At 39.2% G+C, this 22,890-nt stretch overlaps 2 protein-coding genes and 1 long non-coding RNA gene across 3 annotated transcripts; all 3 read right to left on the bottom strand.

Moving 5' to 3' along the window:
• Window position 1: 1 nt before the first annotated feature.
• Window positions 2-12,554, bottom strand: LOC133418699 (rho GTPase-activating protein 4). Its single transcript, XM_061707524.1, has 9 exons — window positions 12,379-12,554; window positions 12,196-12,292; window positions 11,767-12,023; window positions 9,630-9,795; window positions 6,871-7,093; window positions 3,795-3,944; window positions 3,433-3,542; window positions 1,261-1,314; window positions 2-1,067 (listed from the first exon to the last, which is right to left on the bottom strand). The coding sequence occupies exons 1-9, from the start codon at window positions 12,552-12,554 to the stop codon at window positions 939-941; spliced, it is 1,362 nt and encodes a 453-aa protein (XP_061563508.1). The 3' UTR covers window positions 2-938.
• Window positions 8,721-9,744, bottom strand: LOC133464856 (uncharacterized). Its single transcript, XR_009784498.1, has 3 exons — window positions 9,644-9,744; window positions 9,201-9,292; window positions 8,721-9,123 (listed from the first exon to the last, which is right to left on the bottom strand). It is a non-coding gene; the product is annotated as an uncharacterized LOC133464856 (long non-coding RNA).
• Window positions 12,555-14,999: 2,445 nt separating the features above from the next.
• Window positions 15,000-21,638, bottom strand: actc1a (actin alpha cardiac muscle 1a). Its single transcript, XM_061707452.1, has 8 exons — window positions 21,511-21,638; window positions 19,922-20,075; window positions 19,703-19,831; window positions 19,377-19,572; window positions 18,058-18,219; window positions 16,642-16,833; window positions 15,388-15,569; window positions 15,000-15,278 (listed from the first exon to the last, which is right to left on the bottom strand). The coding sequence occupies exons 2-8, from the start codon at window positions 20,048-20,050 to the stop codon at window positions 15,135-15,137; spliced, it is 1,134 nt and encodes a 377-aa protein (XP_061563436.1). The 5' UTR covers window positions 20,051-20,075; window positions 21,511-21,638; the 3' UTR covers window positions 15,000-15,134.
• Between the last annotated feature and the right edge of the window lie 1,252 nt (window positions 21,639-22,890).

Consider the following 22,890-nt stretch of genomic DNA (forward strand, 5'->3'; position numbering starts at 1 on the left):
ATGCAGATAAATCGTTTATTTGACTCCACAGAACAAAAACAGAACAAAACAACCACTTTGACAAGATTTGGTGAACGAGATAAGAGTTGGTGCAGCTTGCAGAGACGCTCAACTGCCGCACAGCAAAGTGAAAGATCAGAGTTTGTAGTCTGTAAAGACGTGCCAAACTACAGCAAAGCATCACAATAACAAAATAATTACTGTAAATATCAACTCCAGACTTAATGCTCTTTAAGGTTGGGATTAAACTGTCATTTTTAAAAGGTAATTTGTGTTGGCACAAATTAAAAACAAATAGTGAGAGTAAAACTGATTCCTGTACATACAAGAATAACATAACTTTCTGATTTAGCATTCTTCCAGATCTTTATACAGCTTCTTCTTATAATACATTTACAGTTCACTACCTGTTCAGTATTAAACACCACACAGTTTAATATTCTGGTTTGAATTTGTAGCAATCTGACTACATGGCGGAGTTTCTTTTTCTTTCTGTATAAAGCTCAAAACCCGCTGTATACAGTTATTTTGATGTGTTTAGAAAAAGTATTTGCACCCTGAAACTATACAGATTATTAATGGTGCATGAAGGATCAATTTCAGCATTCCAATACATTATAAAACAGTCTTTAATATACTTGCTGTTGGTAAAGCTGTGATGTTTACACACATTTCATTATCACCTTTAATAGAAACCTGCCCCTCCTGACATTAGGATGGATATAAAGAAGATGCAGGAGCACATCTAGTGTAAATGTAGAAATAACTGACTAAGATCCAGTTAATGTGATTGAATATGATGTAAAGAAAAGCCTGAACAAAGTCAACACTCAGTGCAGACAGTTTCATGGACTGTTGACCAAAATGCTAAAATGTGTGGCGTTAGGAACATTAATCGGAGCGTATCATTTTCATTTTCCAGTGGCAGTTGTGTGGATTTAGGCTGTGGACTTGGTAGCTGCAGGAACAGTCGGTCCTTCCTCCTCATCTTCCTCAGAGAAGTGGGGAACTGATTTCTTGGCGACCACATTATCCAACCTCTGGCCCAGTAAATAAGGGTTCACACTCTGTGAACACAGACACAAAACATTTATGTGTATATTCACAGAGGACTAATAGCTGTCCAAATCAAAAAATTGGTCCAAAGTGGGTTTAAGAGCACTTTGCTCCCTTCCAGGATAAATGCTGAGTGCTGCTGATGTGGTTTCTTAGACATAAGCCCACACGGAAAAGGAAAAAGACAACCAAGAAACATTATACCCTCTTTTTTCTGCTTGGTCCTCCCTTCAGTTTTTGGTACAAAAGCTCCTTGTTCTGAAAGACAACACACAAAATTTCTGTCAAAAGGAAAACAAATACAAAAGTAATGTGTCTGTTGTTTTACAGCTAGTCCTTTTGTTCCTGAAATGCAGTCAACAATATGCCCATGTGGCAGTTTCAGGGCATGAAAGTGGTTTGTGTAAGTTGCCTTCGCTCTTGGTGAGTTTTCTGTTTTGTTGCATCCTGGAATTAAGATGGATATTTTGGGGGGTTTTATGCCATGAACGAAGAAAAGAAAAGAAAAAAGAAGAAAACAAAAGAGCCTTAATTTGTGATGCAAGACTGTATTGTTCCAATTACTTTGAGGTGGAAACTTTCCACCCATGGACAGCACACCATTTTCAGTGGTAATTGTCTGGACATTGATGACACCATTCCAACTAATTTAAATATTTTCCCTTAAAACACCTGAGTGCTGTTTCAATGTGCTCTGTGTCTGTCAGTCTCAAAGGTAAATCTCCACCCAGGACTCACCGGTTCCCTTCACTGTGACCAATTTCCCCCATTCTGATAAATGCAAACCATTCCCACCCCCATACCGCCACCACCATGCACGAGAAAACTCTTCTCTGAATAATGGTCAGTGTGATGCTTCCTGCTTGTTGTGTTAAAATCACAGACATTTTGGGCTTTTGGCAACAAGTCTATAAATACAGAGATCACGTGACATTTAAAATGCACACTGGTGGATTTAAAGCAACACAATGTAACTTTCAGCTTTTGTTGAGTTTGGCGGCTCCTTTGGACAAAAGCGGTAGTGCTTTACCAGAAAGAACACTACGTTTCCCATGAGCACCAGTGCGTACTGCCGGAAAGATCCTGTCCCCGTCGCTGCATTTGTTTTGGTAGTGAATTAAATAAGACGGGACAGACTTTCAAAACTACTTTTCTGTTTTCAGCGGTTGTTTGCAGGATGGATAGTGAAGAGGTAATGTATCTAATTTTGGCTAAACAATATGATATGACGATGTTGAAAATCACTAAGTTCAACTTGGTTTTATTAGCAGCTGTCCTGTTTCAGTGAGATAATGCGCCCCAAACTACAAACGCTCTGGTTTTGTTCTACTGCATCTTTTTCCTGTTACGTTTTTTAGAGGGACTTCGTCATAAATTAGTAGTCCAACATACTTACTGACAAAATATAAATAATACCTTATAACCTGTGAATAACTGAATGCCCATTCCTTATATTTTGCAGATCAGCCCTGCACAATTTTACAGTTCTCAGGAAAAATACTAGAACCCAAGACGAATCCCCTGTATGTGAAAACATTCTAATTTTGATTCTTATTGAACATAGAACTCTACATTTCCATTTGTATCATACCAATTCTGTCTCTCTTGTCGGACATCCCTCCTCGTCTTTCAGCTCACGCCAGTGAGTGAACGCCGGGCCAATGTTTATTCTTGTCCGGGCATTTAGCTTGTTACTCTCCCGCTTTCTTTTTTTCGCCTCCTCCGATAAAACTTTTATTTTCTTCGGTTTTTTCGCTGCTTCGGCCATGATACCAGCTTCTGCTGAGCTCTGCGCTCCACGCCCCGCCCACTACGAATCGGGAAGGAGGGGGAAGTAACGTATGCCGTAAAGCAGTCAAAGCCGTAAAAATGTGTAGTTTTTTAGTGTGGCAGGGTTCCTACCATGCTCCTCAAAGTTACATAGTGCCAGTGAAGGCGATACAGACCCCTCAGACCATGACAGAGGTTCATTAAACCTGTTGGAGGTTGATGTACCATCAATATGACTCTGGAAATATTATATTAAGGGGGAACAGTTACATTGTGCTGCTTTAACTGAACTATTTATGTAACTTCTGAAGTAGCTTGACGTGACAAGATCTAAATTTAGGGCTTAAAGCAAAAAGCATTTTACTATTGCTTTATTTTATAGTTTGTATTTTTTAAAGTCATCAATGTATGAAATGTAAATATGATTAACGCTATTAAAAATCAATACTTTGCCACGGCAATCTCCAGTACAATACTTCAAGCTCTTTATTTGATTAGATTTGTGTTGTTGCTGTTTCAGAGTGTTGTTCAGACTAAACGTAATCAACGTTATAGGGGGATAAAATAATTGACAAGAGAGCACCTTCAGCTCAACTCTGTACTCACCCACTTTGCCAGAGCTGGGTAGTCATGTTCGGGGTCAAACAGATGCTGATGTTTTTGAAACTCTCTGCTGAACTCAGCTGTGTCAGGAGCATTTTCCAAGCAGCCATCTGCTGCTGCGAATACACAAGACACAGAGCAAACAGAGAGGGCGTCATTTCTGCTGGTCATTAGGCAAAAGCATCATTAGCTTAAGATATAATGCACTGTCATGATTCCCTTTTGTAATTTCCTAAAAATGTTAATTTCTGAATAACTAAAGAACTGTCACTACAACTACAATAATAGGTATGTTTAGCCCCTTCTACTCATGCAGATATAAAAAAAATGTAATGAATAAAGTGCATGAAGGAGGGAGTTTGTACCCGTCTTTCCCAGAGGACAGGGGTTTGGAGGGTCTGGGTAGCTGTGGTCGTCACTGAAGTCTTTGGGAACATTGTCCCCCGTCAGCTCAGCCACAATGTTGGGAATGTTTCCATAAGGGCCAAGATGTTGCAGGCCCTCGTGAGCACCACCTGGTGACAACAATCGGGTACTGCAGTCACACACCAGGCATGTATAACCCGTTTAACAATATTTATTCAGCTCTAAATAATTTCACATTTATATTTACATTTAAAGACAACATAAAGTGATAAAAGCCATTATTGATGTTCTCCTTTCCTACATACAGACTCACATCCTAAAAAAACAAAACAAAACAACAACTCTTAAATCTAAACAAAGATGGGAAAGGGACATTTAAGTACCTAACTGCTCCCTACACTTGGAATCAGCTCCAAATCTACTTGAACATCACCAATCTGGTTTTGTTTTATGATTTTATACTTAATATAAATATTCCACATGCATCCACTTCTGTTAATTGATGTCTGACTGACCATGTTTAAACTGACCTTTGCTAAGATCTAAAATAAGTGGTCATTTTAGACCCTTTTGTTATTCTGTGGTGCTTATGTACATGTTTAATGAATAAACTGTAGTTATATGCGTTTGGTATCTCTTGCTCTCTTAACAGTTGCCTGTCTTGACCAGGGCACTCCGGAAAAACAGATTTTAAATGTAAATCTAAAGAGTTTTTTCTCCCCTGGCTAAATAAATCAGAATCATGTTTATTTGGCCAAGTCAGGTCAAACAAGACAGGGAATTTGACTCGTTTATTTTCGCTCACTGTACAGTAAATAGGCAAATGACAGCTCTTATTAACATATATAAAATTTAAAAAAAGTGAAAAGTGCAGTAGTATGAGGTAGACATGGTCATTGAAAGGTGCCTTGTTACAGCATATGATTGTGGTTATTATTATTATTAAATGGTAATAATAACGATAAAGATGGGTTTTATGAATTGAGCATCCAAGTCTGTTTGGTTACCATTAGTTCAACACAACATAGCAGACCAACATTTTATTTGTATGACTATAAGATATTTTATTCTTTTACGTGTGTGAACAGGCTTTTAAGGCTCCAATATAATTGGAGGTAAATATATGAACCAGTGTATATATAGCATATCTACTCTTATATAGTTATTCAAGTACATTGTTATACCATTTCTGTCTATTGTTCTCTATTATATTGTAGTATTATAGTAAAGTAATGATAATGTAATACTATGCATTATAATTACTTCTATTATAACATACATACATACATATTTATATATACATATAATTGAGTATTATATTACTATATTGAACAGTTATTAAAGTAGGGGTGTTTGGGTATGTGTGTTTTATAAGTAAGTTTATTGAAACTCTTATTATATGTAAGAATGTATGTAAGATTCAGTGGTAGGACTCGATAAGGTTTACTTCAATCCTACTTCGTTTGGAACATGTTGGTGGATCCGTGAGGTCTGCCCAAGTGCTGTCCATATATATATACAGAGGTGGGTAGTAACGAGTTTACTCCGTTACATTTACTTGAGTAAGTTTTGGGAAATTTTGTACTTTTAGGAGTAGTTTTGAATCACTATACTTTTTACTTTTACTTGAGTAGATTTGTGAAGAAGAAACTGTTACTCTTACTCCGCTACATTAGGCTACGTTGAGCTGTTACTTTTCTTTTATCCCTTTTATCCGCGTACAATCTCATGACATCACTGGGTGATTCTTTGGGAAAAATGTTTGTTTTTGCATGTTTTGTCACATTTACACAGACTCAAACACACACAGAGTTTCTATGAGTTCATGGGCTTGTTCTAGTTCTGCCTGGTTAAAAAAGAAAAGTACAAAGGCTTGAAATTTGGTGCTACTTGTGCTTAATATATTTTTTAATTCTGTTATTTTATTTATTTTATTATTTATTCAAGTAATTGAATTTACTTTAAGCTTATTTTCATTTAAACTATTTTTTATCAATTTTAATTTATTTTATTATATCATTGATTTAATTTGCCTGAAGATGATTATTTTTTACTTTTGTCTGTCTGAATGGTTGTGTTAAAAAAGAAATCAGACGTTACTCAACAGTTACTCAGTACTTGAGTAGTTTTTTCACCAAGTACTTTTTTACTTTTACTCAAGTATTATTTGGATGACTACTTTTTACTTCTACTTTGAGTCATATTATTCTGAAGTAACATACTTTTACTTGAGTACAATTTTTGGCTACTCTACCCACCTCTGTATATATACATACCCTTCCAGTCTTCATCAACTTTATTTAATGCAAAAACGATTTGTAAGACTGGCAACTTTTTCTAACTCTACGGAACCCTCTACTCCTTTGTTCAGAAAACTCAAAATTATTTCAGTATATGACATAAATATTCATCAGATATGTGTGTTTTTATACAAACATATGTTTTTGCCTTTTTCTTTACCACTATCGTTTAGTAATTTCTTCAAATATAATTCTCAAATACATTCATATAATACTAGACAGGTCAATCATCTTCATCTTCCTTTTTATAAAACTAAACACGGCCAGTTTTCCCTCAGATATCGTGGTGTACAGATATGGAACTCCAAATATCACGTTATCAAAAGCTCTGTTTCTCTAGAGATTTTTAAAAGAAATGTATCATCTCATTTAATTCACATTTAAAAAATGTCACAAGTTTTCTTTGTTGATTATTTTTTGTGTGTTGATGATCTGTAACTACTGTATGTAGTCTAACCTTCTTTGTTTTTTGTTTATAGTTTTCATCTTGTTGTGTTTTTTTGTTTTAGTTTTTTGTAATTACTGTTTTACTTCCTATATTTTCCTGTTTTACTTACTCAAGCTTTAAATTGAGGGGAGGTCCGCTGCATAAGCCTGTTGGCTTTTGACTATTTTGATTGTAGTCATATATATATATATATATATATATATATATATATATATATATATATATATATATATGTATATTTGTATTTTATTTTTTTACTTTTTTGTATTCTTTTTTTAACATGCATGTTCCACATCATCAAATCAGATCAAATGATCCCCAGTGTACCCTGTATGCTCTGCGGCCCGACGATGTTGATTGCCTGGTGAGCGGGGTACTCGACCCGGGGCCGGGCGATGCCCAGCTGCTCCATGACGCCGTGCAGCAGCCGCTGGATGTCGGCCTCCGCCAGCGGGTCCGCAGTGCGCATGCTCCGGGCCGCGGCCGCGCCGAGCTGCGTCCACAGCAGCAGGCTGAGCACTGACACAGCCGACCACCCCATGTCCCTCATCTGCTGGGGGAAAACACACTTTAGTCCCGTTACAGTGAGCTAATTAGATCAAGAGAGTTGATGATCTATGGTTGGTAAAAAAAAAAAATAAAAAACAGTAAAAGACGGATGATGGAGATGGAGATGGAGCTCATCCTGTAAACACAGCCAGGCGATGTAATTGATCCATAAATACCTCATATTATCCGAAAACACGTTCAATTACTAGTCAAGCTGTATTCAATGTCAGCTGATTGATTATATGTAGGAGTTAACTGCTATATATCACCACAAATTAATAAAAATGGGTTTTGTTTATTGTGTCTTACCTTGTTCGTCCTGATGCAGGAACCTGACTACTGCACGAGACCGTTGTCAAGGTAGCCATAAAGTAAACACGCACTTCCGGTTTTCAAAGTAAAAGTGTTACTTAGCTGAGCTTTTCTGTTGAATTTTTGGTGTGTGAATTAAATGAATGGTAGCAATGAGAATTGGTTGAATCCTTAAAAAAAAAGGAAAGGACTTCCTTTACGATCTCTTAATATGGTAATCAAGGAAACTATTTAAAAAAAAAAGAGAAGTCTATGAGTGTGCTTCATTTTTGTTCCCACATATTGACTCGTGCAAATAAACATGAAAGGGCGAGTGTGCGCCAATTGTGACAACATATAATTGTTTCTAAGTTAAGAAAAGTGCAATTACCTAATGAAGTCAACCTGTCATTTCAAATTCAGAAAAACCTTTCCAAACCGTGGACCAGCTGTTGGCACTGCATGCCGTTACCAACATTAACTCAAAACACTGTGCGTGGGATTCATTTAGGATGTATAAAAATCCAATACATAATTTTTTGCTGCTCCATGCAATTTATAGTTTAGTTGTGCATTTCATTTGTTCTCAGTTGTAATTTTTCAGGTTTCAAGTTGACGGTCTCAACTGGAACACCCCCAAAGTTGGGATATCATTTTGGAAAGTCTGGGGAGAAAAAAAAAAAAAAAAAAAAAAACACCCACCATGTCTTCCAAACAAAGTAAACACCCTGCTGCTGTTCATAACAGTTCTTTATTCTCAAAAATAAAATCATTGTCTTGTTTAACTCTTAGTCAGTCCTGCTATACTGTACGCAAGTGCTAAAGATTCACAGTGCAGCATTGATACGAGTTCGTATTGCTAACAATGACTGTGGCGACGTGTCCACTCTACTTTGACATAGCTTTTTACATCAATACATTAAATGTATTTAGAATAAAAATTCCTAATTTCTTTTAATTTGAAGGCCTTCAATTTCCGGTGTCAGCATACGTTATGCAACGATTTCATTCGCTTCACGGTTCAGATGCGGTTGCAGGGAAACAAGAATCCTTTTCTCCCTTTGGCTCTTGTTCGGTGCCATTTAATTAGCCAGCAGCTCTACACCTACATGTTAAATTAAACCTTCATCAAGATTTGTTGTCACAATAAAATCAGTGGTTCTACGACATTTAAGGCTGCTATTAGAGCAGAAGCATTAGGCTACTGTGATCTGCATCTCTGATCTACTTTCCTAGAACACCCTTTTACATGAGGCACCTTCAAATTTGCCTTCAAAAAATGAAAACAAACAGTTGAATACATTTTTATTTAAAAAAATAACGTTAAAATACAGCCATATCAAAGACACTGGGTTAAGTTAATAGATCAGGGTTAAGTGTACAGAGATGGGGACAACAATTATAGTGAAGAACATCTCCAGTTTCTCCATGGCAGCGGACACAGACATCAAGGGCAAGTAATTATCTCCAGGGATGAAATCATCCAACAAAGCTGCTCCCGGTGTGAAGCCTTAATCTAAAAACATTTTAATTACATTTTGCACAAAGTTGAAATGTCTGTTTGTCCTGCATTTACCGATTTGGTACATACAGGTCCTGAACAGCTGGACATTTGGAAAAGTCCCCCAGCCAAGGCTTCTCCTAAGTTTTGGTCCTTCTCGTGTGATGAGACCCCTGGATCTGCAGGCCTGGCTTTCAGCTGACCCCAAATCAACAGCACCATCTTTACAGAATGCATCGCTATCTCAAAATGGAAAAAAAAATAAAATCAAGAACATGCCATTTTCACTTAAAGATATGACAAACTTATGTTTTACCTTTAAAGCTGCGTCTCCTTCGACTTCCCCTCTTTGAGTAAACATCTTTCAGAAACTCCCACACTGTCCCATCACAGCTTCAGGAATCACACCTATGTGTTGTGAACAGAACATATTGTAGCGATAATGCTCCTGTATGATGTTGTACATGTTCAGATGTTCTGTGTAAATGCCAGGTCTGTGGGTGTGGAACAGGTAGGGGCGGGGTGCGAGTGCATGTAGTATGACTGAGTGAGCAACAGAAGAAGATATGTTGTTGAGTTGCAGCATAGTTAATGCAGGTGAGTTTGTTGTTTGGCGTGGTTACGGTCGACAGTAACACATCCTGTTCAGTAATAATACTGCTAAATTGAGTAAAGCTTCACTTGTCCTTTCGACACGTCCTGGTGGATGCTACAAATGCATTTCTCCAAAATCTAAAAACTCTACGGCAGGTTTATTACCAAAGAGATGGGGATTCTCAATGAACATCTTCAGGACAAGAACTCTGAGCCCAAGTCGCCTTTCTGACATCTCTGTTTTGTTTGGCGGTGGTAAGAGACTCGGAACGAAGACGGTAGCGAGGGTGGAACTGGTCATCAGGTTGTCACCGCATCTGGTAAAGAATAAGAGAAAAAGTTAAATCTTTGGAGCAATCATGTCGGTTGCTTTAGGCTCTGGTCATGTCACGCATTCACTACTGTAATTCCTTGTTGGTCGGCCTTCCTGCTGCTCAGTTAAACATCTGCAGATGATCCAGAATGCAGCAGCATGTCTGGTCTTCAACCAACACAAGAGAGCTCATGTCTCTCCGCTGCTAACCACCCTGAACTGGGTTCCAGTTGCAGCATCAAGTTCAAAGCTCTGCTTCTGGCTTACCAGACAATTACCTAAACGGCTCCTGCCTACCTTCACTCCTTCATCCAGAGCTACTCCCTCTACCTTCACTCCTTCATCCAGAGCTACTCCCTCTACCTTCACTCCTTCATCCAGAGCTACTCCCTCTACCTTCACTCCTTCATCCAGAGCTACACTCCCTCTACCTTCACTCCTTCATCCAGAGCTACACTCCCTCTACCTTCACTCCTTCATCCAGAGCTACTCCCTCTACCTTCACTCCTTCATCCAGAGCTACTCCCTCTACCTTCACTCCTTCATCCAGAGCTGCACTCCCTCCCGACAACTTCGCTCAGCCAGGGAAAGACACCTGGTGCTTCCACCACAATGTGAAATCAGTAACTTCTCCCCCATTGGTCCCCAATGGTGGAACGACCTACCAAGCTCTGTCAGATCTGCAGGGTCTGTACCAACTTTTAAGAGCAAGCTAAAGACTCAGCTCTTTAAGGAGCACTACTGCATTTAGTTTAACATCTCTGCTCATCAGAATTTGTTAGATCTGTTCAGCTCTTTGCATGACTGAGCACTGAGAAGGCTGCATCCACTTATGACAAAATCATATGATGGTGTCTTTTTGATAGTGCCCCTTTCCCCAAATAGAATGTACAAAAAACCAAACTCAGAAACTAAAGTTCCAGAGAACGGTTGTATTTTAGGTTAATCAACAGTCATTTGGGGGGATTATTAATCAGTCAAATCAACCATTGTTACACAAGAAAACCTTTCAGAGGAAGATTACCCAGGAATATTGACCTTTTGATAATTTTAACCAATGGTTTTTAAATCCGAGATGACAGATGAGCTGGTTTAAAAAAGAAAATTAGTGCGTAGAAACCATTTCTGAATAAGGGGTCAAAAATATTACTTTTGAGTATCGGTAGGTATCAAATTAGCGCTTTAATTGCGATTAATTACAGGCATATTTAGCACATTATGTTCTTTTAATCGCTTAATCTATTTTCTAATCTCTAACTTTACTTTTCTGTTGCCTCTTCTATGAAATCTGTGTCGTGGGCTTCAGTTCCTGCCAAGTGGATGTAAATGGCTACGACTGCATCTGTTCAATCTGTTAAAAAAATTAAAATGTTTATAAAGCCACTTTTTTGTTTTATATATATATATATATATATATATATATATATATATTATCTTTTGTTCTGCCACAATAATGTCATGAATTTAAAGAAAACACCTCAAGTTGAGGGCTTTTCTCAGCAATTTTTAGGTGATTAAAAAAGCGATTAATTAATTGCAGATCTTAATTGCAAATTTTTTATTTTTTTTTTAAATCACTTGACAACATTAACTTTGAGAAAAAAAGGGTTTTTATACTTTTTTAAAAACTAAAGAGGAAACAAATCCACCCTATGTAATTTATAGGAAGAGTTTGTTGGCTCACCAGTGACGGCCAAGTTTCCAAATAATGTTGATTTTGTTTAACTTTTTTCCCCTCCCCTCTCAGCAGTTACCCCATCAGCAGATGTAGATCTCTTTTACAAAATACTAAGCTTATCTGGTGGCGGGGTTTGTGTACGGTTCTCTCGTTTTTGGTCAAGTTTCGTTACAGAAAACTGGACAACTGACCACAAGCTTTGCTTTCCAAGTTACAGACTGAAGTGTTTGAGTTGCTGAACACTGCTCCCTCGACAGTTTGATGCCCCCACATGATTCATATTTACAGTAGTCGTACCTCAGAGACACTCTGCAGAGGAAGTCAAACAGGTAATGCAGACTGGAGAAGTATCTGGCAGGCAACAGGCAGGACAGCAGCTGGAGGGCGGCCATCCTGTCCTGCAGGGCGGCCAGGGCCGGGGCTTTGAGCAGAGCTGCATGGAGCCCAGAGGGGAACAACGGCTCTGGAAGTTCCCTGCAGAACTGTTTGACGAGTGTGGCAACATCATAGGGGAGGGCTGTGGCCAGGCAGCTCTCTCCACGATTCAGCTTGGCCTAAACCAGACACCAAAATGCTAGTCAACCTCCAAAATAATCAAAACAACTCAAAAACTGAACACTCACCTTCAAGACAGTGGTATTTAGGAAATATTTTCTTAAACCACTAGATGGGACTATTGTTCCAGCACAGATACTCCAAAGACAATACAAATGATGGAAATCTCACCCTGAGGGTCTTGATGCGAGAAAGAGAGCCTGGTTTTCTGAACAGACCCACAGTCCCGGCTCGCTCCAGCAGCAGAGAACAAGCTTCCACCAAGAAGCTGAGGCACAATTCACATTACAAATACTTCTGCTATCTTGTCACGCATATATGAGCTGTCCAGTTTAGCTGGCTGCTTCCACTCACCAGGGTACAAGTCCAAACTCAGGAATATATTGTCTGGGCAGATGGTCCAGGGGAACACCGAAGACCTTTGGTCCACTGATGAACGGCGTCTCCTTTTTCTTTTCAAAATTCTTTGTAGAAATCCCATAGAGGACTTGAAGGTGAAACCGGATCACATTACTGTCTGTAACCTTCATGGTCTCACTCAAGTCGAAACAAAATCACGAGCACGCTTCACTGTGGGACCATAATCTTGGTAAACAATTAAGAGCACCAGTGCACACAGGAGGAAGGCCCTATTATACTCATCAATATCACCTGTGAAGCACAAGGTGAAGGAAAAGAGTTGCATTCAATGACCAGAGGAAGATGGTAAAAATGAGTTTTGATCTTTAAAATGCATCTCACTTCAAATGTCAGACTTTTGTTCCATTTTTCACACAATGCACAAACAAGAGAGAAAAAAATCCCAGAAGATACTATATGAGCCAACTGAAGCGTCTCTAGCTAAGCTGTCATATAAAGTTTAGGCTCACATGACTTCACTTGACCCCTTAAATCGTTGTGCATTTTCATTTTGCTACTGTGGTTGAAACCTGTACCTGAATGTTTACTTTTCCAGGTTGTGCAAGTCCAGGTTCAGTGCACATGTGTTGCTTTCCAGAGGAATCTGCTGTTAAACTGGTCCTTCAGCATGTACCATGCATCCTTCTGCTTGACTCTCCTTCTCATGTCTCAGTGCAGCCTTTGATTCGGTGTGTTGATTGTAATTATTATCTAATGTTTGACTGATGCATTTAACTTAATGTGGGTATAGCATCACGTATAGCATCACGCGTAGCTTTTGAGTCTTTATTGTTGTCAGTTTTATCCTGAGAAGTGTATTTGTGATATTGTTGTTATAATTCTTGACTTCTTAACACGTCACATCAGGCAGCAGAGTTAAGTTCATCAAAACTGTCAAGAAGCCATTTCATGTCTTGTCAGTCTGTGCAGTTTGAAGTGACCATTAACATATTTGTTCATGTATGTAAATGTTACACAGCAGCAGTTAGCCACATGCTAAGTGTACACACACAAAAACATGCTTTATGTTGTAAATGCTAACAAAGGATCTGCACTGAACCATTCTTTATGTTCCACGCTGGTTATGCTTGGGTTGAGTACTGGAAGGTATAAATATCATCCCTGGGATTAATTCAAATCAACCCTTTAGGTCCCTTTTGTGGGTTCTAATTGGGTTACTAATTGTAAATGGGGCCACATGGCCAACACAAATAGGACCCTTTAGGTTTTAACAGATAGATATGGGATACGTCTACCTCCCGTTGTAGTCCTGCAGCAAATTCATGAGGAGGTCTTTTATCGGACCACCTGAGACTCAATCTCAGAACAACCAAATACCTACAAATGTTAGAGTAAAAGTACTTGTCAGAACCATGGCGATGCCCAGTACTCAAGTTGAGGGGGGATGAGGGGGGATGGGATCCCCCCGAAATAAAAACAGTCAAAATCATCCCCCCTGTAAAACTGCCATCCCCACTTTCCATCCCTTATTTCATTTCATCAATGAATGTGGTTTTACTGCTATTTCAACATTTAGAGTAATCACCAGAAAAATAACTTATTTGACAATTTTCACCTGTTTCAGGTAAATTTTCACTTGAAATAAGTAAAAAAAATCTGCCAGTGGGACAAGATTTATCTTCTTACTACAAGCAAAACAATCTTGTTCCACTGGCAGATTTTTCTACTTATTTCATGTGAAAATCTACTTGAAACAGGTGAAAATTTTTGTTTTTTCCAGTTATGAGTCTTGTTTTAAGTGCAATAAGATTTTTTTTTACTAAAATGAGACATTTTAACTAGAAATAAGACAAATATTCTTGTTAAGATTTTGAGTTTTTGCAGTGATCCATTTTACTTATCCTGTGAAGGACAGAGTCATATTGATAAGTTCAGAAAAGTGTTTTTTATTGTTGTGTTTTGATGTATTTGATGTAAGCCCAGTGGATATTTAAAGCTTACAGAAGGCTGCATTTAACTGCTGCTATGTCATTCCTGCAGTATTTCTGCAGGTGTTTTGGTCAGTGCTATTATTTGTAATATATTATATTATTTGTAATCAGCAGAAATTATCTGTCCCCATATGATCAAATCCACCATCCCCCCTGATTTTGTTTTTACAACTCGAGTACTGGCGATACCACTGTTTTTTTTTTTTTACTCAAAGCAAGGTACAAAAGGGAAATTACTAATGTATAAACACATAAATAAAACTAGTTGACTTTTTTTGGTGATATTTCCCCTGCTAGTGAGATTCATCCCCTTTGTAACACACAATTCATCTAAAACTGATGATGTTGTTTTTTTTACTAACTTTGGTTGTAGTTTTCCAACCCAACTCCAAAAACAATGACCTGAAACACAAAGGTCATTGTGTTCAGTGTCTCATCCAAGGGCACTTTGACTCCTGGTGGGGCAGGTATTCAAATTTAACAACCCTCAACCTGTTCCTTGGACCAGCAAACTCAAGTTAATAGGCAAATGTATAAATAATAAAGATCAACATAATTACTATAAGATATATGGATTCAGTCAAGGAAATGCTCCTCACTTGTGTTCTGATACAGACCCCGTACTTAAGTTTACTGTCAAAAAGCAACTATTTATTATTACAACAGAACATGTATATACAGCAAAAGGAACAGTAGAAATATAGAAATGAAGGGAAAGTTTTAGCGGAAGGTGTTGGCGTTTTGTGGCAGGTTGGCGATTTAGAAGCACTTTCTGTGGACGATGGAGGGACCAGCCTCGTCGTACTCCTGCTTGCTGATCCACATCTGCTGGAAGGTGGACAGGGAGGCCAGGATGGAGCCGCCGATCCAGACGGAATATTTCCTCTCAGGGGGAGCGATGATCTGCCGGGAGAAGGTGTACACGTTTTTATTTTTCAGTGTATGGAAATGTGGTGAACTGAGCCGGTCCCCCTTCGCCACCAATAAAGCTGATTTCTGAAGTCCTGCTCACCTTGATCTTCATGGTGCTTGGGGCCAGGGCGGTGATCTCCTTCTGCATACGGTCAGCGATACCAGGGTACATGGTGGTGCCACCAGACAGGACGTTGTTGGCGTACAAGTCCTTACGAATATCAATGTCGCACTTCATGATGCTGTTGTACGCAGTTTCGTGGATACCAGCAGACTCCATACCTGAGAACATGTGATCCCAAAGGTTAGAACAACCTCTCAAAACCTTATACCTGATGTCACAATATCAAACTGCTTATTATTCACTTATAATAACATTATAGTCTGTGGTAAATTAGTTATTGAGTGTCTTCCACCCATTTGTATGTGCTTATAAGGGGTTGTTGATTGGAAATGACACTAACATGTTTAATTCTTTCCTTTAATAATCACCATATTCATTCCAGCAAACATTTGGTGTGATTATAATCTTCCTAAAAAATGTTTTCCTTGTTTAATGTCAGTTCCAATCAGAGGTGTCAAAAGTATTCACATTCATTACTCAGGTAGAAGTATAGATACTAGAGTTTAAAAATACTCCTGTAGAAGTTGAAGTATCAACTCAAGTTTTTTACTCAAGTAAAAGTATAAAAGTACTGGTTTCAAAACTACTTAAAGTATAAAAGTAAAAGTAATGTAAGGGGGGGAAAAGCCATTAAGGACAAAAGCCATTGAAAATGAATGCATCTTAGTATAATGTAAATATATTAAAGAACCATATATGTGTACTATTGAGCATTAACATGTGTTTCAGAGAGCAGGAGATATGATGACTAGTTGCCTATAAGTATTGTTATGGTGCAAAAAGTCAAACTTCAGAGGCATGTTATCATTTATCCTAACCTTTATTGGAATGTACATCCAAGTTTAGTTGCAGGAATCTGAGGGAACGGATGTAAGAACAAAACTGGACAAGAACATCTGAAACAACCACAACCAAATTCACTCTATCCGGATGGAGCAATTTAACTGGATAGTTTTTTTTTAAAGGCCGAAATGAAATAGAGTAACGAGGCTGTTTTTAAAATGTAAGGAGTAAAAAGTACAGATAATTGTGTGAAAATGTAAGGTGTAAAAGTAAAAAGTCGTCTGAAAAATAATTACTCCAGTGAAGTATAGATAACCAAAATTTCTACTTAAGTAAGGTAACAAAGTATTTGTACTTTGTTACTTGACACCTCTGGTTCCAATACAAAACTATACAGTTTGTTGTTGGTATTTTTTGTATTAGAGGTAGAAAACGTGTCCCGCTCACCGATGAAGGAAGGCTGGAACAGCGTCTCGGGGCAGCGGAAACGCTCGTTGCCGATGGTGATGACCTGACCGTCGGGCAGCTCGTAGCTCTTCTCCAGGGAGGAGGAGGAGGCAGCCGTGGCCATCTCGTTCTCAAAGTCCAGGGCCACATAGCACAACTTCTCCTTGATGTCACGGACAATTTCACGCTCAGCTGGAGGGAGGAAATGTCTCAGTTTGGTCAAAAGTTTCACAAATCGTGGTCTCATACACAAATGATTTGATACGAACGGTTTAAAATAATTGTTTGTAGAAAAGCAAAAAAATCTGGCTGCAAACTTTGGAGAAACACGTGACCTCCAGTTAGGTTGACATATCCACAGAAGGAGCTTTGTAAAGTGAAAGTTATGTGTTTCCAGTCTAGAGTTGGAGCTCCATCTCTCCAGCAGCCAGACCTGATGCATGTAGCTAACTGCAACTTTGATTAGTAAAACAATATCATTGTCTAATGGTAAGTTATATCCCTGACTCAGTTACAGCTCCACTTGCTCTAGTGATTTTTTTCCCATTAAATATCTTAATATCATAAAAGGGCTCACATAGATTGCAGGTAGATGAGGTTCAGAATGGTTATGCCATCTTGTCCACAATTTAAAAGTTTTTAGTCTTCAAAATTAAATGAATCCCTTACTCATTTCAGTTTTTTTATGTTCCCAGGTTGAAATTCAATATTCTGTTAATACACATTAATCTTCAACTTGTATTTTTTCAGTTCAAATTTGCTAAAATTTGTATTATTTTCCTATTTTTCCTGGTGTTCCCGTCTCAAACAAGCTACATTATATGAACAGTATTTACTATTTTGTTTGATCAAAGTATATTTGGTTTCCCGTTCCAGCCCTTCTTACAATTTAAATATAACCTAATCTATTATATATATATATATATATATATATATATATATATATATATATATATATATATATATATATATATATATATATATATATATATATATATATATATATATATATATGTATATATATTACAGTGTGAAACAGTATGGGTGGTACTTTTATCTCCATAACTTGTGAAAATGAGGATCGTAGATGTGGGGAGCAAAGAATTACATTGTATACTCTTACTATAAATCATGTAACACATCCTTTGTAAAAGGATTAATGATTTTTTTCTTTTTTTGACAGTTGAGGTTGAGGGTGGTTTATACTTCCTGGATCATGTTCGCATTATTTCACTCTAATCTGACACAAAATATTGTTAGTAATGCTCCTATTTTAAAGTTTTACTTGACCAATAAGTATTCTTAGTCTTTACTCTGTTTGTCACCAAACACCAAATGTAACCCATAATACTAGAATAAAGTGGAGTTGGTAGTTAAAGTCAACATTAAAAGCTGCTATAAGTAACGCCCCGTTACCTGTCGTGACGAAGGAGTAGCCGCGCTCGGTCAGGATCTTCATCAGGTAGTCAGTCAGGTCTCGGCCGGCCAGATCCAGACGCATGATGGCGTGGGGCAGAGCGTAGCCCTCATAGATGGGCACGTTGTGGGTCACACCGTCTCCAGAGTCCAGCACAATACCTGTCAGGAGAAAGCACTGTTTAGCCACACAATATCAGGACATTGGCCGCTCATTTTTTACTTCTAAATTATGATGAAACAGAGGTTATTATTTTTGTCCCAAACACCTTAGAAAGGGGTTAGACGGTGTTGCGATGGCCTCCAGTGCAAATGTGCAAAACCTTGGTGCATATTTTTGATTGGGATTTGTTGTTTAAACAGCATATTAATCAGGTTTGTAAGACAGCATTTTTCCCATCTCCATATTATCGCAAAGATTAGGAACATCTTCTCCCAGAATGATGCAGCAAAACGAATTCACGTATTTGTATCTTCTAGGCTAGATTATTGTAAAGTGTTATTAGCAGGATGTCCAAGTAATTCTGTGAATATCCTCCAGCTGATCCAAAATTTAGCAGCGCGAGTTCTGACAGGAATCAACAAGAGAGAGCACGTCTCTCCTGTGTTAACCTCACTCCGTTGGCTCCACGTAAAACTTAGAATCCAATTCAAAATGTTAATACTTGCGTATAAAACCCAAAACGGCCTAGACCTGCAATATTTGCAAGACCTGATAGTGCCTTATGTTCCTGGCAGAGCTCTCCGTTCTCAGAGTGCAGGTTTAATGTAGTTCCTAGAGTATCCAAATGTAGATTTGGAGGGCGGGCGTTCTGCTATCAGGAACCATTACTATGGAACCAACTTCCAATCTGGGTTAAGGAGGCTGACACCACCTCTCACCTTTAAAACTAAACTTAAAACCTTTCTGTTTAGTAAAGCCTATAGTTAGGATAAACTCTTGTGTGTTAGGGTCAGTAGTCATAGCTACAGCTACAGGACAAGACTAGAGCAGCTGGTCTTAAACACAGCTTTGTGGTAGATATGCTGCTACAGAGCTACGCTGCAGGGGGACACCAACATGATCTGAGCGGTGCCTCTCCTTCTCTTTCCTTTCTTCAGCTCAATCCACACTTATTAATTAAAAGTATCTCATAAGCATAATTGCATTGCATTGTTCTTGTAGGTTGTTGTGGTGGTCTGCCCCATCTTAAAGCTGAGTTTTTACCTGCCATTGTTTATGTAATATTTGCTCAGAGGTCATGTTCTGGGTCTCTGGAAAGACAGCTTGTGTTGTAACAGAACGTGTTGTTGCATAGAAGTGCTCGGCAGAGACTCACCGGTGGTACGGCCGGAGGCGTACAGAGACAGCACGGCTTGAATGGCCACATACATGGCAGGAACGTTGAAGGTCTCAAACATGATCTGGGTCATCTTCTCTCTGTTGGCTTTGGGGTTGAGGGGGGCCTCGGTCAGCAGGGTTGGGTGCTCCTCTGGGGCCACGCGGAGCTCGTTGTAGAAGGTGTGGTGCCAGATCTACACAAGCACGACGGAGATGTAGAGGACGTTGAGTTGTAGAGGATGTGGCTCTTCACCTCTTTTGCCATTATTGCCATCATTTTCTAATCATTCAGGAAAGGAAACCATTTGCAAATGTAACTCTCACCTTCTCCATGTCGTCCCAGTTGGTGATGATGCCGTGCTCGATGGGATACTTCAGAGTCAGGATACCCCTCTTGCTCTGAGCCTCGTCTCCAACGTAGCTGTCCTTCTGGCCCATGCCCACCATCACTCCCTGTGAGGGAAGGAAACACGTATGAGAAACTAGAGATGGGGGCAGACGTGGAGGAGGTGGAAGACAAATGTCATTCTTTAACTGTCTGACCTGGTGACGGGGGCGTCCAACAATGGATGGGAAGACAGCACGAGGGGCGTCATCACCAGCAAACCCAGCCTTGACCAAGCCAGAGCCGTTGTCACATACCAAGGCGGTGGTCTCGTCGTCGTCACACATGATTTATCTGTTCTGGGCTTACCCACTGTATAAGAAAATATCAGTTTGTGAGGTTAAATTCTGTGTTTTCTTGTATTTGGGAAGAAGACATAGATCATTTAACATAATGACCGTGACCATGTTCACTATGAGGACAACATGTGGAGCTCTAATCTCCTCTCAGACTCATGCAGCTGCTTTGAAAGCCAAACTGGGATATGATCCGACACCCGCGAGCACACTCACAGGTCTATTTTAGGCCTGGAGACCAACCTCTGACCCCACAGCCCCCCCACTATCTGATGGTTAAGCTGCAGCCAGTTAACAGCTGAGGCAGTGTGTCTTTTGACAAGTGGCAGGCGAGACCTGGCTCTCCTCTCAGCTGTCGCCTCACACTGGACTCCTCTGTGTGGATCAAGACCAAGTGTTCTGATCTTTCTAGGATTTCTGGCCTCAGCCTGCATTCCAGGTGCCAGCATCCCTCCCTCCCTCCCTCCCTTCCATGGAGACTTCCCCATTCAAATCAACATCATCATCAGCCTTCATACTGGAAATTAGACTTAACATGACATTGCAGAAATAAAGAAAGATTTTTTTTTTTTGTTTAAAATCTTTCCTCTAATGTTGTTTAACAAGACTGACTGATACATCAAGCTCATAAACTGATAATTAGAGCCATTAATCACAGGGATGAGGGAGGTCCACACAAGACTGCAATCAACTGTGACTATAAAGACATGATTTATGACTCATTAAAAAAGGTAAACACTTTTAACTCACACAAATTGCCACTATAGTTGCTTAAAAACCATTCTTTCATAATAAGGCACCTTCCTTGCAAAAAATTATCTTAACTTAAAAAAAAAAAAAAGCTTGCTGGATTTAGTCAGAACTTCATGTTTCAAAGTATACAAAATAGGTCTTAAGTAAATCTTCATCAAACCAAGAAAGCCTCATTGATATTTGTTTTCGATATTTCATTGACTGAGACTCCAATAAGGCTGAGTTTCATCTGCACACTGGTTAATATCTCTTGTTAAGTGCTGTTTAGTTTTATTTTGCCATTGAGTCTGTTTTAATAGCTGTTTGATTAAAAAGTGCATGAGCACACAAGCTCGCTCAGGCTTGTCTGGCCTCCTCCACAGCAGACATCCCTCATCCTTCATCCTGCATCTCAGAGCCACAGGCTGAATCTGGCAAGTGTGTGAATGAGGACTCCCTTTGCTACTTCTTATTTCCACCTTTCTACTTTACTCCCACACTTCCCTTCTCCAATCTTTCACCTAAAAGCAAACCATTGTCTCACACGAGAAACACAAAAAGCTCAACATTTTTGAAGCTATACTGTACACCACGTCCATGTTGTGGTTGTTAATATCTCTAACAGCATCTTCTCATTGGGCCTGGCCCCCTGACCTTCCATTAAGAAAAGAAAAGAAGTAGCAGGTGAAACACACTTAGTAATCTACAAAGGGACTCACCAAGTTGTAATCAGAAGACTGGAGTTTCCACTGGGACAAAGGGGTGAGGGTCCGAGGGGTTCTTAAATATGTCTGAGCGTAGTGAGGCTGGGGGCGGGTGGGCGGGCTCAGGACCTCACACAAGTCCAAATTAAGTGTTGCTCAGCAAAATGGCAAAGTGAAGTGGATCCTGTGTCAGGGATGCCTCGAAAGTGGAGAGATTAAAAGCCCTGGACAGAAATAAATAGCAGCAAATGGGGATGTTCTTGAACATAGACGACTAAATGACAACCTCCAAGTTATATGTGACTCATTTTATGCCCAAATCACATATTAGTGTTAGATTACTTTAAAAATATGGCTTGCACATAAAAACACAGTATCTAGTGGCCCATATGGACTTAAATGATTTATGATGGATTAGTACCAGTTATAAATTCAGAGTCCTGCCTCATACATAGCAGCATTTCAACCCTGCCAAGTCCCTAAAGATGTGCTAATATGACTAAGCTCTCATAAGACGCTGAGGATGTGGGTGACTACAGGGGTGAGAAAGGAACATGAATTGTATCCGAGTAATACAGCTTACAGTAGGAGCCATCAGAGGAAACTGCTAGTGTCACTAAGGGGGTTTACAAACATACCAGACAGCTGAGAATCAATATTATAAGATGAATAGTGAGGTAGGGGCAGAAGACCTCCTGCAGGACGGCCTGCGTGGAGAGCGACGGCTGACGACTCTCAGCTCTGATTGGTTCCAGTTTTTCCTTTTAGGGATATGCAGTGCAGCCGGTACCACTAGCTGCATGTCACCACACACCGACAGCAGAAGGATGAGAGCTCAAGACCCTTATTGGTCACCCTGTGCTGCCTGCGCGGTGCCTACATCCCCACTCTGGACCCGCCAGACAAGTGCAGCAGGAATGTAAATATCCCCCACACGCCGCCAGCACCCTGGAGGTTTCTATTTGTAACCATGTGCTTCATTACTTCATAAAAGAGACACTACTAACCTACTTGAGTCATCCTAACCCAGGCCTTTCATAATAAAAGTAAAAAAAAAAAAATCACATCATCTGTGTAGCTCTTACAGTAGTTAATCACTGCAGTTGATACAGGATAGACTTGTCATTTTTTGAATCAATCTCACAAGCCATTTTGTTTACCTTACAAAGGTTAAAAAGTTGTATCACTGATTTTCATTTTTTTGCAATATTATATTTTAATAAGCAGGAGCAAAGCAGGAGCCAATAAGACTTAAAGCAGCCACTTATGTCAGTTTTATATAGGCCCGTATGAAACCTCTCCTTTCTTAATGGAATCATAGGAAAAGCTGCTTTCCAACAACTGTACAACTTCCTGACACTAAATGACTATTTTAATGTCTTCCAGTCAAAAAAC

This window comes from Cololabis saira, chromosome 18 (genome assembly GCF_033807715.1).
Source record: "Cololabis saira isolate AMF1-May2022 chromosome 18, fColSai1.1, whole genome shotgun sequence".
Classification (NCBI taxonomy): domain Eukaryota; kingdom Metazoa; phylum Chordata; class Actinopteri; order Beloniformes; family Belonidae; genus Cololabis; species Cololabis saira.